This window comes from Pleurodeles waltl, chromosome 7 (genome assembly GCF_031143425.1).
Source record: "Pleurodeles waltl isolate 20211129_DDA chromosome 7, aPleWal1.hap1.20221129, whole genome shotgun sequence".
Lineage (NCBI taxonomy): Eukaryota > Metazoa > Chordata > Amphibia > Caudata > Salamandridae > Pleurodeles > Pleurodeles waltl.
The window spans coordinates 539144565-539160103 of record NC_090446.1 but is presented as its reverse complement, the minus strand read 5'-3'; the positions used below and the strand labels follow the sequence as shown (position 1 = coordinate 539160103).

Sequence of the window (15539 nt, the reverse complement as noted above, 5' to 3'; positions counted from 1 at the left end):
ATGGACGTAAGAGAAAGAAAGCAACCCCTTTTTCTGTATCGTCCACTTTTTCAGATGCTTTTCTCTGTGCTCACTCCCCAGGACAGCAATAAACATTGGTAAGGCCAACAGTATGCCATCAAATATCAGACCAATTAGTATTACCAATGCCCTGTTTCCATGGGCATCAGCAGAGGATACCTATGTAAAAGGTTCTCTTTCCCTCAGACAATGGTATATCTTCTAGCAAGAATAATGGCTAACAAGTCACCCGAAGAACCTGGAACAGAAACATTTAATCAAATGTTGGCGAGTGCTTCTTAAGGGAAAATAGAATTGTTTTAGTCTTTGCCTCCTAATCTCCATTTAGACCACACTTCCTCTGGAGTTACATTTAAACAATGACAGGACTCGCAACGTAGAGGGTGAAAATGCAGTAGAAATTACAAGTGTTCAGATGGAGGACAGTTGTTTATTCCTTGATTTTTAGTGGCAGTGCTGATGAAGATGAGATAGGTATATCTGTAGTTTCTTCCTTGACTGTTGGCAAAGATGCAGATGAAGGACTTGGGCTCAGTAGCTTGTTAGTCTCTTCCTTAACCGCGAGTGGAGGTGGGACTAGAGTAGCTAGGATAGGCATCTTTGTAGTCTTTTCCTTTACTGTTGGCAGAGGTGTCGATGGAGGAGTTGGGAAAGATGCCTTGATAGGCTCCTCCTTGAGTGCTGGTGGAGGGACCAATAAGGAAGCTTGTATAGCTGTTGTGGTAGTCTCTTCCTTGACTGTTAAACAAGGTGCCAAAGATGGAGTCATTGGTGATGTCTTGGAAATCTCTTCTTTGACAGCTGGCAGAGGCGTTGATGGAGGAGTTGGGATGGGAGTCTTTATAGCTTCTTCCTTGACTGCTGGTGGTGAGATGGATAAAGGAGATAGAGTAGGTGTCTTGGTAGGCTGTTCCTTGACTGTTGCTGTAAGCACCGATGAGGGAGTAGAAATAGACACAGTAGTAATCTCTTCCTTGATTGTTAGTGTTGATGTTGGAGGATCCATAGTAGCAGAAGACTTGAAGATGAATGTAGCAGCTTTTAGGACAATAGATCGGGAAGTGACATTAGGCACTTCCAATATCTCCCTCTCCAAGTTCCTATTAACATTGTTTTTAGCTATTACTTCAGAATCGATGTGACTCATGGGCTGCGTTTTCTCCCTTGTGCCCCATTTACTCCCATCCTCTCTTTCTAAATAGCCATGCGCTTCTTTATTTACAATCTCGACCTTTGGTTTAGGAGCTGGTACATGTTGTATATTGAAGTTTCCAGAGAAGCTTCTCTCTGTCTGAGGGTTATTGTCTCCAGTACATCTCTGGTTCGCCCGGTGCCTTACAAGCTGCGACTTCTGACTAAACGTCTTTCCACAAGCACCACAGGCAAAGGGTCTAGTGTGGACATTATGATGTGCTTGAAGAACTCGCTTTAGATGAAAGCTCTTGCCACAAAGATTGCAAGTAAATGGTTTCTCGATTGATGTCTTCAGCTCACTATCAATATTAGCACACATGTGGATTTTCTGGTGAGCTAAAAAATCAGATTTTAGACGATAGCTTTTATCACACTGCATGCAGAAAAACCGTTTCTGGGTTTGTGTTAGACCAGTCTTTGGGTTAATTTTACTATGTATTCTCTGGTGGCTTCTAAGATTTGACTTTAAGCTAAAGCTCCTGTCACAATGTGCACAGTGAAACAGTTTCTGGCCAAGTGTTGGGTTTGTTTCATTCTTAGCATGTTGGTGGACTTTCTGGTGATTTAAAAGGTCTGAATTTAGAATAAAACGCTTCTTACATTGTGTGCACGAAAATGAACTCTGGGTTCTGCTGCCCATCTTAAGAATAGTTTCTCTGTGTGTTCTCTGGTGATTTATAAATGTTGACTCTGAACTAAAACTCTTGCCACACTGTGTGCAGGAAAACGGTGTTATTTCACTGTTAGGGTTAGCATTTGGGTGTGTAGACTGGTGATTTAAAAGTTCAGATCTTAGGCTGAAGCTGTCTTTACACTGCACACAGGAAAATGCTTTTTTGCTTATTGTGGGGTCACTCCAATGGTCAGCAGTTCTGTGGCTTCTTTGGTGACTCATAAACTTTGATTGTAAACTAAAGCTCTTGTCACACTTTGTGCAGGAAAACAGTGTCTGGGTTGGTGTCAGTTCAATGTCCGGGTTAGCATTTGGGTGTGTTCTCTGGTGATTTAAAAGTTCGGGGGTTAGAATAAAGTTCGTCTCAAATTGTTGGGCAGAAACGGGACTCGGGGTAAGTGTGTTTCTGCTGGTCTCTGGGATAGCTTTTCTGTGAGTTCTCTGGTGACTTATAAATTTTGACTGCAAACTATAGCTCTTGTCACACTGTGTGCAGGAAAACAGTGTCTGAATTGGTGTCCTTTCACTTTCAAAATCAGATTCCGTGTGTGTTCTCTGATGAGTTAAAAGTTTTGAGTTTAAACTAAATTTCTGCTCACACTGCATGCAGGAAAGGAGTTTCTGGCTCGGTGCTGGGTCACTGTAAGGGACAGCGGGCCTATGGATTCTTTGGTGACTTATAAATTTTGACTGTAAACTAAAGCTCTTGTCACACTGTGTACAGGAAAACAGTGCCTGGGTTTCAGTCATTTCACTGTTAGGTTCAACATTTGAGTGTGTCTTCTGGTGATTTAAAAGTTCTGGCTTTAGGCTAAATTTCTGCTCACACTGCATACAAGAAAATAGTTTTTGGCTTGGTGCCAGGTCACTGCCTGGGTCAGGGGGCCTATGGATTCTCTGGTGACTTATGAATTTTGACTGTAAATAAAAGCTCTTGTCACACTGAGTGCAAAAAAACAGTGTCTGAGTAGGTGCTATTTCATTGTTAGGCTTAACATTCAAATGTGTTCTCTGGTGAATTAAAAGGTCTGACTTTAGACTAAAGCTCTGCTCACACTGCATACATGGAAACGGCTTTTGAAATGCTGCCATTTCACTTCCAGCGTAATCTTGCTTGTGAATTTCCTGGTGACTTATAAATTCTGCCTGCAAACTAAAGCTCTTGTCAGGCTGTGTACAGGAAAACAATGCCTGGGTTTTGGTCATCTCACTGTCAAGCTCGCCATTCGTGTGCATAGCCTGGTGATTTAAAAGTTCAGACTTTAGACTAAAGCTCTTTTCACACTGTGAGCAGAAAAATGCACTCTGGTTTAGTGTTTTGCTCCCCGTCTCAGCGATCTCTTTCCTATGGGTCCTCAGGTGATTTATAAATTTTGACTGTAAACTAAAGCTCTTGTCACACTGTGTGCAAGAAAACACTGTTTCGGTTTCAGTAATTTCACTGTCATGGTTAGCATCTGTATGTGTTTTCTGGTGATTTAAAAGTTCGGACTTTAGACTAAAGCTGTTATCACACTGTGTGCAGACAAATGAGCACTTGTTTAGTGTTTTGTTCCCCGTCTCAGGGTTCTCTTTCCTATGGGTCCGCAGGTGATTTATAAATTTTGACTGTAAACTAAAGCTCTTGTCACAGCGTGTGCAACAAAACAGTGTCTCGGTTTCAGTAATTTCACTGTCAAGGTTAGCATTTGAGTGTGTTATTTGGTGATTTAAAAGTTCTGACCTTAGACTAAAGCTCTGGTCACACTTTCTGCAGAAAAATGGTTTCTGGGTTAGAGCCAGATCACCCTCAGGGTCAATGCGCCTGTGGCTCCTCTGGTGACTGAGAAATTTGGACTTGAAGGTGAAGCTCTCACCACAATGTGCGCAGGAGAAATGCTTCTCTCTTTGCAGATTGTCTTCATGGGTTCTCTCATGCCGCTGGAAGTTCCCCTTCTGATTGAAACTCTTTTCACAATAAGAGCAGGTGTATGGTTTCTCTCCGGTGTGTATTCTCATGTGCAACAGAAGACTGTTCTTCTGACAGAAGACCTTTTTACACTCTGTACATGGAAAGGACCGCTCTCTGGAGTGAACAAGCTGGTGGTGTCTTATAAGCTTCCTCTTCGCACTAAAGCACTCTCCACAATCTGGACAGCAAAACTGCCTTTCCTCACCATGAGTCCTTTGATGATTTAAGAGATGGGCCTTTAAACTAAAACTTTTCCCACACAGTGTACAAGGAAATGGTTTATCTTCAGCGTGGATTTCCTGTTGCAATATATGATTTTCCATTTGAGCAAAACCTTCCTCATCATTGGTGCACAATATGCCGTCACTCTCATTCATATTTCAAATGCTTTGTGGGTCAACTGCAAAATGAAAAAAGGAGAAAGGTTAAATGGTAACTCACCCTCAAAATGGAAACGATCATGAAGAGAATTATAAAAAGAAAAACACCAATTCGGGTTTAGATACTGAATAGGAATTGTTTGTATTTGCTTGAAACACAACTACAGATGGGACTAGGTAATCTCAGTCACATTCTAAAGTAAATAAGCAGGTACACGTAAAGCTACCAGCATGTACTGGACTACATGACGTCAGAAATGGGTCAGTAAATCCTGAACAAGCAATATGAAAATACGAAGAAAATATCTGAGGCCAAACCACTGACAGGCTCACTGAGACACTCCAATTACAAATACATGATTTTGGCACTCATTCAACAAGGAAGTAGTGAGGCAGCCCACCAGTGAACAAGTACATAAAGCTACTGCATCTCAAACAAGTGAGATACAAGTATGTACTGATTATAAGTTTCCATTGTTATTGACATTTGCAAAGTGCGCAATCTGCCACTGGTATGGTATCTCAGAGCTTTTAGTAGTCTGGAAATGCCTATCCAAAGGCTGACACGGCTTCCGCTGCAGACTAGAGTCTGGTTCAGTTCAGTAGGTGTGCTGTTTGACGTCAGAGTGTGAGCATACCTCTTTTAGGTGACTGGGTCAACTTTAATAACTAGTGGGTTTAAGTTCTTGGTCTTTAGTGAAACTGTATGAGAGTGCCAAATAACGTAGGAATCATCTTGTTCTACACATATGTTAACTGTCTGACAGATGTTAGGTGTAGAAAGCTGGCGGTTGTGACAAATGCTATTAGGTGCCATTAAAGCCAGTTAACTGCAAATTTGAGCTTTGATGATGTATGTTTTGAGTTCTGTCTAAATGTGTTCTGGTGTTGGGTAATGTGTGCTGTGTTGTGTCGCACACCCGACAAAATGGTATATTTATGCTGTTTCCATGTGCAAAATGCTGTATAATGTGTACTGTTGGATGTTGTGCATGTGATTAGAGATTTTAATGCACTGCAATACTCAACTTTATGACATATCAGTGTTGGGTTAGTGTCTGTGCAATGCTGTGTCTAACATGCACTGTTAGATTTCATGTGTCTGACACACTAGCGTGATTAAACACGCTGTTCTGAACATAGTTACACTCATCTATTTGGAGTAAACGTGCAGTGTTGTGTTTATCATTCTCGGTGGAAGGCAATAAGAACAATACACGCTTTATAGTGCTAAAATCGAGTGAGCTTTATCATTTAGTAAGAAAAGTAATTGAAGAACCATCCAGATACTACATTAGTAGCCCTTTCATAGGAGGAAAGCACAGACGGTCACATTTAATGAGCAGTCAATTGGTCAGCTGGCAAGAACAAAAATCTATTTATGCGTGACTCAAATTATCCACTTCTCATAATGTGCATTTGGTAGCTATTCTCATTTTAAAAAGCACAAGACAGGGCACAAGTCATTTGAGTCCAGCCACCATTGTCCATCTTAGGTCACTGCAACGGGATAGATGTCAAAGACATGGCTACAGAGGAAGAACAGCAAACACGTAACATAAGTCAAAAACTGATTACCAATGAGATTTTTTTTTTGTCATGGGATATATTATGCTCTTCGTTCTTTGTCTAGCACTTATGATACCAATAAACGCAGTCAACGATCTAAGGGCCAAATATACCAATGGAGGTGTCAGCATTCAACAGTTGGCAGTTTATTCCAGGAGTCTCCAACCTTTTCTGTAATAGGAGCTACTTATGTTCGATAAAAATCATCCTTGACTAATAATATTAGTGATGTAATAGTGACCACTCCACCCAAGATTGTCAGCAGAGGTAACATCAGTACATTAGGCAGGGTTTCCAGCAATAACGTAAACAGGACTTGGACTTTGTGAGAAAACTGGGCTGATTGCAGAAGCCCCTAAAGATTTTGCTGGTGTTTTCCTGACTTTGATGGTGCCTTTGGAACTGCTAACCAGTCCCAGGGCCTGTGCTCAGTGTAAATTGAGTATGCAAATTAGGCTAATTATAATTGTCTATGTTAACCTACCTAAAATTCCCTAGTATATGGTAGGGCATGGCGATTTAGGGACCCCAGCATAGGTAATGCAGCCATAAAAGCAGCCAGCAAGGCAGGTCTGCCTTTAAAATGACCCCGGGCACCCCAGGAGTGCACCCATTTAACTAATTCAGGGAAAGAGCTTTAGAACTCTTCTTAAAAGTTACCAGTTTTAGCTCTGTAGTGCCCTTCTCTGATTGGTCGGCCTCTGGCAGCCTGGCCAGTCTGCCTTGATGAGGTGTGAAGTGGTCTAGGCTGAACACAAAGGAAGTGCCTGGGGGAGGCGTTCTGCCTCACCAGATGGTGAAACAGGATGGGGGAGGGCAGCCAGACTAGTCTTTAATGGAGGGAAGGAAATTTGGAGCAACTCAGAACCTCCCCCATTTCCTGCAAACCCAGATAACCAGATGCCCTCTTCATTAGATTAAGAGAGGGCAGGAAAGGGGTCTGTTAAGGATTTTGAGCCACACCAGCAGGTGGGCTCGGCCAGACCTATCCTCTAAAATTCGGTTTCTGCCATTTTGGATTTTTAAAGAATGTTGCTCCCTGGAATTGATTTTTGCCACACTTCCCAGAAAGTGGTCATCCAAGAGGGCAGTGGCCTGCCTGTGATTGGACAGTTGCCCCCCTCTTGCTTATCACTCCAGAAGCAACGATAAATTTGGCAGAGCTGCACCCACACCCTAATTCCCTGCTGGAAGAAGATACTGGAGAAGGACTGCCCTGCTAGACACTTGGTCTGCACCTGGACTCTGCACTCACCAGGACTGCACTAGCTGCACACTTTGGGCTTCAACAAGAAAATGACTTTGCCTTGCTTCTGCAACTCCAGGAGTGGACTCCCTGTAAGCTACAAGTACAAAGGAGCTACCCAGAGTCTCCTGCATAAAGTCCTACAAGATGAGCACAGCTGACCAGCGTCCAGTGCCCATTTGAGGATTCTGGCCAAGTGCATTCTGAGAACTGTAGTCCCAACTCACAAAGAGCAACTCAGAGCTTCTGGAACCTTGGCTCAAGTTGGGAACACTTCAAGGACCCAAAAACGACCTCTGGAAAAAGATCCAGACATTTGGAGCAACTATTGTTAATAACTCCCTAAGTTAAAGAGGTGCATTGTGGGAGTTGTAGACCCAGACCCCAAGAGACAAACCAGAGCCACTGAACCCTTGGCTGGAGATTGGGCCACTTTCCTGTATCAAGAAACACTTCTGAAATTAAGTGTAACAGTGTTACATCGTGGGTGGCCTGATCTCTGGACTTTGTCCCTGTCCAGTGTGATCTTTTTTAACCCTTTGACGTTATGTGCTTCTAAGCGCTAGATTTACTTTTAATTTAAAAAAAATCATATCTCTGGTTCCCTACATTGGACTGTTGTCAATTTAGTGTCATTTTAAAGATAAACTTATACTCTATTGTTATAATTTGGTGTTGGATTTTTTTGTGTTTTACTTATTTACTGTTTTGTGATATTTAAATGCTTTACATGCTTGTCTCCTATGTTAAGCCTTGTCGCTTGCTGCCAAGCTGCCAAGGGTTGAGCGGGGATTAATTTATTGAGACCTGACGGGACATAGTGGGGGTTAGTGGCCTATTGCTAAGTGTAGGTACTTAACTACCCTTACCAATAATCCACTTTCCAACATAGACAAATTTGAAATGAATATACATTAGTAATACGTAAAAGCCATAGCTGCAATCCACTTGGCACCAAGGTAATACGAGTAATACATCTGTCCAACTCAAATAATAGCTTTACATTCATTTTGAAAAGTTAACCACTGTTCTCACAACATAAGTTTATGAGTTCTGAAAATACACACATTTTCATCTTGAATACATTCTTTGAAATTTTGGTTTACATATTAATAATAATAATAATAATAATAATTCAACCAAGCAAAAGCCTCTATTATTAGTAAGCTGGGATGCACGCAGGTAGCAGGAGAGGTACAGATACCTCACAAGCTACTCATTGGAGAGACCTGGTCTATTCATTTTACCTCATACATTCACTCAGACAACAATGATCAATTACTTTCCTGGTTCTGCTGATGATAGTACTCACTAACTTGGTTGTGTACAACACATAGCAATCATGACATCAGTACTTTTTAATTACATTTGTTTTTAGCAGTGGCTGGAATGAAAGGGATCCATTTTAGTTCCTATCCTGTGATTGTAGTTTTCAAAAATTGGTTCAGCATTCACGTCAATGTTTCTCACTGATTTAAGGAGAACTAAAGCATATGTAGGCACAACCCCTTCTTTTGCCCTCATATGTAACCTGAGATACTAAAACAGCTGCTAATTGCAAGATATCGGGGTAATACATTCCAGTGTAATCAGGTCACATATTTTCAAGACATTGTTCATGAGCAGTGCTTTTTAATGATACTTTCAATATGAATACTGTTGGAGAGTGTGTGGGGAAACTGGCATTTTGTTGCAGTACCCCCCTCCCGCACACAGACACACACACATTTTGTCTGGTTTCTGGATGCAACTAAGACCGGAGTGAACTGGGATCCTGCTAATCAGGTTTCCAGTGCCACTGTTCTTTCTCTAAAAATTGACAGGGTAATTGGCAACACCTTTAGCTGCCACTATAAGTCCCGAGTAAATGGTAATTAGGTACCCAGGGCATGGGGCACTAAGGGTAGGCCCCTGAGGGCAGCTGCACAGATTGTGCCACCCTCCAGGGCCATGCATCCAGATGCACCCAGCACTGCCATTGCAGGCTGAGTGTCCTGACACAATCCTAAAATGCAAACTCGACATGGCACACTGCCTGTGTGTCCTGTCCGCTACACACTGCATGCAATATAGATAAGTCCCACATCTGGCAGGCCTTCCAGCACTAAGGCAGGGTGCACTATACTGTATGTGAGGGCATAGCTGCATGAGCAATATGGCCCCACTGTGTCCTTGGCAAACCTAGGACATAGTGAGTGAACAGAGAAGCCATTTAAATGCATGTGCTGGGCACTGTTCAGTATGAGTTTCACAGCTACATGATGGCCACTCTGAACCCTGGGTTATTTGGAATCAAGCACCTCAGAATGATCAATGCAAACTAGTACCAGTATTGGATTTATTAATGAATGTACCCGGGGTCACCTTAGAGTTGCCCCCCGCAAAAGGTAACTACCTTGGCATGGTTACTGACTGGTCCTATCCAGCCTGCCACTGCCAGACATCCAATCTACAACCTTGGGGTGAGACATCCTTCTCTCTGGTTTGCAGAACAAAGCCCTTCCTGGGTGGAGGTGCTAACACCCCTCCCTCAGGAATGTGCACTGCCCCGGAGGCGAGCTTCAAAGGGCAACCACCTTTGAAACACAACCCCCAGGCCTGCTGCTAGCAGCAGATGGCCACCCCAATGCAAACCCCAAAGTCTGGCGGGAGCAACAGTGAAAAATTCAAACAAAGGTCAGAAGGAGTGGCCCTACCTGGTATGCACCACCTCTAAGGTGTTGCCTGAGAGGTGGGCCCTCCATTTCGTTTTCCTCCATCCTGGATGGAATGAAACTAGCCAAACAGATGTAGGGAAGTGCCCCCTCCCACAGGAAGTGGTCACTTAGTGGGTGTAGCCACCCTAAGGTAGATAACCCATTGGTCACTAACAGGTTCCCCATAAAACATCCACTAAATACAGTAAGTAGTGGGCATCCCAAGACCAACAAATCAGATTCGACGGGCAGAAGAAGACCAGCACCAAGACGATCCAAGACACAAAAACTGTGGACCTGCTGCAACAAAGAAAAGGTGCCAACCCCTGCCTGCTGCACCCAGGACCCGACAATCGCCGCTGAGGAGCTGCTGGATAACTGGAAACACTCTAAGAAACCAGAGGACCTCCAGGCTTCGCAAATCGCCAGAGGACTCCCTCCAGAGTGGAGGTACCACTCTAAATCCAAAAGTAACCAACAAGCCAGTGAGGTCCACTTCACTGACCGGTTGCTAACTCTCCAAGCGGACGCCACAGCTAGAGTAAACTCCAAACCCAGAACCGCGAGGACAAACCCTGCCAGTGTGCCAAGTTTGGTGGCTCTGCACCCTCTAGCGGCTGAACCGTACCAATACCCTGGGTACTGGTCACCTAACTTCAGACACTGAGAAAAACAGTCTGCCTCAGACTGTAAAAGGACCAGGAGGAAGCCCCTGACTTCAGAAACAACCTGGACCTCCCGCCAGAGTGCCCCTGTTGTCCTGCAATCAACCCTTGAACTGACTTACCTCCTGCTTCTGAGGGCATCCTTGCGCATAGCTCCTGGCTCACCAACTCACTCTGCGCCCGGGAGCCCTGTGTCCTGCACAGAGGATCCAGCTGTGTTCTAAGGGTCCCCCTACCCATTGCAACCTCAAAACTCAAAGGAGACCCCCAAGATTCACCTTTAACCTTACCTATGCAGTGCTTTTCCAAGTGGGTTCCCGCAGTGGCCCTGCACCAGCTCCAGAGACCTTCCACTGCTGCTCCCACCAAAAACGGCAGCCGCCTGAACTTCTCCAACTGGCAGAGCATGCCCACCGACGACCTCGACCAACCTGCAAAAGAAGAACTTGGTAAACCAAATGTATGATTTTATATGTATTTTTAATAGGTGATCTCCATTGATTCCTATAGTGCGTAATTACGCACAAAAATACAATTTTTATTAAATTTAAAAAAATCCATATCTCGAAAAGTAATAAACCAATTTTGATAATCTCGGTCTTAAAAATTACATACAAATCTGAAATATTTTTATAAATTGGTGTCGAGTTTTACGTTTGAGCGTGTGAGTTGCAAGATTGATGTTGCGAGTACAACAAATGTGTTGCGCTTCTCCAAGATTGGCCTAACTGCTCGACCAAGCTACCTTAAAAATTAGAGCATTAGGTGATCTAGGTTTTACCCCTGTAAACCAAAGTGTGGTTGCCTGGACCCCTTGCACAGTGTGCCTAGCTTTGCAGACTACATAGAGGGCCAGTCTCCTTTGAGAATCCTAAAGTTGAGACCCATTCACAATTACCAAAGGGATACGTTATGGTTGCCCCACAGATAACAAAGCTAAGACATACAAGTACTACCGGACAACAAGTACTGGTGAGTGACTCTCAGTTTTCAGGACAATTAAAAGTGCAGTTTACATTGCATTTAGATCCATCTTCTCCCCAGGAGGGTAGAGCTGAAGAGCAGGGTCCAGGAGACAGTGACAATCAGTTGCATGTTTCATCAGCAACATCACACTTATTATAGAAGAGGGATGCAAGAGGAAGGGTAGTTAGGGAATGGATGTCTGCTCCACAACAGAGAGCTGTAGATGATGCTAGATGGAATGAGTATGTAGACAGGGCTGTTAGTATTGCACAGTGCCCAGTATCCCAAGAAAGAGATGAGGATTTTAAGAGGACTGAAGATAATTGACCACCCAGCAGAACAAGAAGGGGAATGTAATAGTTTGTCAGAAAGTGTTCAGGAATGGTTATCACGAAGTGAGGACAGATGGGATGCAAGATAAACAAAGAGAGAAGGATATTATGATAATCTTTCATAGCAGATTCAGTGAAGTTTTGGGAGAATGGAAAATAGAGTAGAGTCATTACATAGGTGTGTAGATAAGATGTGTAAAATACTTTGATTTCCGTATGCTAGGCGCTCTATTTATGATATTAGTACTCAAGAAAGGCCCCTTATTGACCTTGACAAGGGACCAATGAGATTGCCTAATTGCACTGACACTAGAGAAAGAGAGCAGGACATGTTTTCTAAAGCTAGGAAACACTAAGCTAGAGCGGTTTCAGGGAACGCACGGCCAGCCAGCCCCCAAGATGGGATCTTTTGAGGCTATGGGAGGATTGACACTACATGATAAACCAATGCAACAGATGAGTATTCAATCAGTTCTGCGCAGCACTGATCTCACCCCTAGCAAAATAGCTGCTGAAGGAGAAAATAGTTGGTACAGTGTTGCACCTTATGTGGATAATTTAGCAGGGTGGAGTGAAGGTTTAGCCCCACAGATGAATCCATGGCCACAAGATGGGTCCTTTGATTCACGTGACATGGCAAAGGCTGAAGATTATATTCTTTATGGTGAGGAAGAGCCAGACTGGGATTATCCACATGTGTCCAAAATATGCCAGACAGGACAACTCCCAATATTCTGTCCCGCCCATATGTCAGATGCCTCTGATATGTAAGGGACCTGGGGCACCTCATTATGCTCCTTGGCCACAAATAGACAAGAAGAATCATAAAACGTTGTTACAACCACATACAGAGGGAGTACGGAAATGGATTAAGTCCTCTATAAGGAAGCAAACTGCAAGTATCACCCTGGGAGTAGATGATATAAAGAGTTTACTTAGCTCCCTTACAGGAGATGAGACAGATACTGTTTTTCAGAAAGATGAAGTGCAAAATGTTACCCTCACTGAGACTAGTTATGTTGGTTCCCCATTCAGTTTTGTTTGGATAGTAATTTGGGATAAGTTGAGAACAAATGTATCCTGACAGGCCAGACACTGATCAGTGCAGCGAAATGTGGCTCCCGCTCTGTTCCTCAGCGGGATGAAAGAAAAGTGGATTCAAGAAGTAGATCAGAGTTGGGGTGTAACGGGGGAAATGCTGTGTTGTTTTACAATGTACTGGAAAAGGGTTTACCCTCTGATGTACCAGACAACCTTAATAATATAGTGGCATTAGAAGCCATGCCCTTGACAGAGATACAGGCACATATAATCTACTTCTGTAAAAAGAAGCTGGAGAAAGAGAGAACCAAGCAAAAGGTGATAGAGAAAAGCAAAGGTTGGCAAAGAAAGGAGCAGTGGAAGGAGCTGTAGTAGCAGCCACCACTCAAGTGACTGTAATGTCTGTGGGATCAGTCCCAGGAACCACCCACCAACAGTACCCACAACAGAAGGATAATGTAAGGGCACATGTAAGTAGCAGAGGAGGTCAAGAAAGAAAAGGAAAAGGCAGGATAGGTCCTCAAAGCAAGGATCAAACAAGCCATTATTGCCACAGAGCTGGATATTTTGTTAGCAACTGCAGGACTAGGAGATTGGATGAACGAAATAGAAGGACAAGTGTTTACCATCAGCCAGGAAACAGTAGTGCAGCCACAGTAAAAACCCGCAAATAATAAATGTACCTCGGACCCTACCACAAAATGTGCAGCAATCAGAAATGACTAAGCTGCAACAGATGCCACTATAGCAAAGTTACCTAGCATACCCAGTGGCAACTCTACCTCAAAGTGGACAGAGAGTTATGATTGTGAGAGGAGGAAATCCTTTCCAGATTCACACAATGAAGGTGCTCACATCGTAGTTCCATGTGTCCTGTATTGTCAGTAATGCACAGGCCAGATGAGGAATCCACTGTGATGGTGGCTATCAATGACAAGAGTTATGCATTCCTCATAGATATGGGAACAACATCATCGACATCATCGCCCCGCACCTCCAGACCGTCATCAACTCTTCTTTTTCTTCTGCTACCTTCCCCGAATGCTGGAAGCACGCTGAAGTCAACGCCCTACTAAAGAAACCTACGGCTGACCCAAGCGACCTGAAAAACTTCCGCCCCATCTCTCTTCTACCTTTCCCAGCCAAGGTAATAGAAAAGACCGTCAACAAACAGCTGACCACCTTCCTGGAAGACAACAACCTGCTCGACCCTTCACAAACCGGATTCCGAACCAACCACAGCACGGAAACCGCCCTCATCTCAGTCACAGACGACATCAGAACCCTGATGGACAACGGTGAAACAGTCGCCCTCATTCTCCTCGACCTCTCGGCTGCCTTTGACACCGTCTGTCACCGCACCCTAATCACCCGCCTACGCTCCACCGGGATCCAAGGCCAGGCCCTGGACTGGATCGCCTCCTTCCTCGCTAACCGCTCCCAAAGAGTTTACCTCCCTCCGTTTCGCTCAGAACCCACCAAGATCATCTGCGGCGTACCTCAAGGCTCATCGCTCAGCCCGACACTCTTCAATGTCTACATGAGCCCCCTCGCCGACATCGTACGCAAGCACGACATCATCATCACCTCCTACGCCGACGACACCCAACTTGTACTCTCCCTCACCAAGGACCCCGCCAGCGCCAAGACCAACCTACAAGAGGGTATGAAGGACGTCGCAGATTGGATGAGGCTCAGCCGCCTAAAGCTGAACTCTGAAAAAACGGAAGTCCTCATCCTCGGCAACACCCCGTCCGCCTGGGACGACTCCTGGTGGCCCACGGCCCTCGGCACCGCACCGACCCCCGCAGACCACGCCCGCAACCTCGGCTTCATCTTGGACCCTCTTCTCACCATGACCAAGCAAGTCAACGCCGTGTCCTCCGCCTGCTTCCTCACTCTCCGCATGCTCCGTAAGATCTTCCGCTGGATCCCCGCCGACACCAGAAAAACCGTGACCCACGCCCTCGTCACGAGCCGCCTGGACTACGGCAACACCCTCTACGCCGGGACCACAGCCAAACTCCAAAACCGCCTGCAACGCATCCAAAACGCCTCGGCCCGCCTCATCCTCGACGTACCCCGCAACAGCCACATCTCCGCACACCTGAGACACCTGCATTGGCTCCCAGTCAGCAAAAGGATCACCTTCCGTCTTCTCACCCACGCACACAAAGCCCTCCACAACAAGGGACCGGAATACCTCAACAGACGCCTCAGCTTCTACGTCCCCACCCGCCCCCTCCGCTCCGCTGACCTCGCACTTGCTGCCGTCCCTCGCACCCGCCGCTCCACGGCGGGTGGGAGATCTTTCTCCTTCCTGGCGGCCAAGACCTGGAACTCCCTCCCCACCAGCCTCAGGACCACCCAGGACCACTCCGCTTTCCGGAGACTCCTAAAGACTTGGCTGTTCGAGCAGCGATAACCCCCCCTAGCGCCTTGAGACCCGCACGGGTGAGTAGCGCGCTTTATAAATGTTAATGATTTGATTGATTTGATTTGATTTGAACAACCCGATCTTGTATTAGAGAGGTAGACCTTCCAATTTCTAATAGAACCATGGACACACAATGATTCTCTGGGGCAGTAATGAGGGTTCCATTTACTAAATCAGTAGAGATGGAAATGGGAGGGAGGTACATTGATGGCTGTTTACTGTTCTCTCTAGCTGCCCCAGCTAATTTACTGGGGAGAGTTCTTATCGCCAAATAAATGTGATTTTTCATTTTGAGTCTGATGAAATTATGATTTGTTCTATCTCTGGAGTTCTGCCCTCCATGATTCTGCCTATAACAGTGGATTCTT

At 44.9% G+C, this 15539-nt stretch overlaps 1 protein-coding gene across 2 annotated transcripts in view; it reads right to left on the bottom strand.

Moving 5' to 3' along the window:
* Window positions 1–435: 435 nt before the first annotated feature.
* LOC138304314 (zinc finger protein 268-like) overlaps window positions 436–15539 on the bottom strand; it is an 89021-nt gene continuing 73917 nt past the window's right edge. For both annotated transcript variants that reach the window (XM_069244267.1, XM_069244268.1), the window contains exon 2: window positions 436–4239. In XM_069244267.1, coding sequence (XP_069100368.1) covers window positions 452–4216 — 3765 coding nt within the window. In that variant the 5' untranslated portion in view covers window positions 4217–4239 and the 3' untranslated portion in view covers window positions 436–451. The remainder of the gene's footprint in view (window positions 4240–15539) is intronic.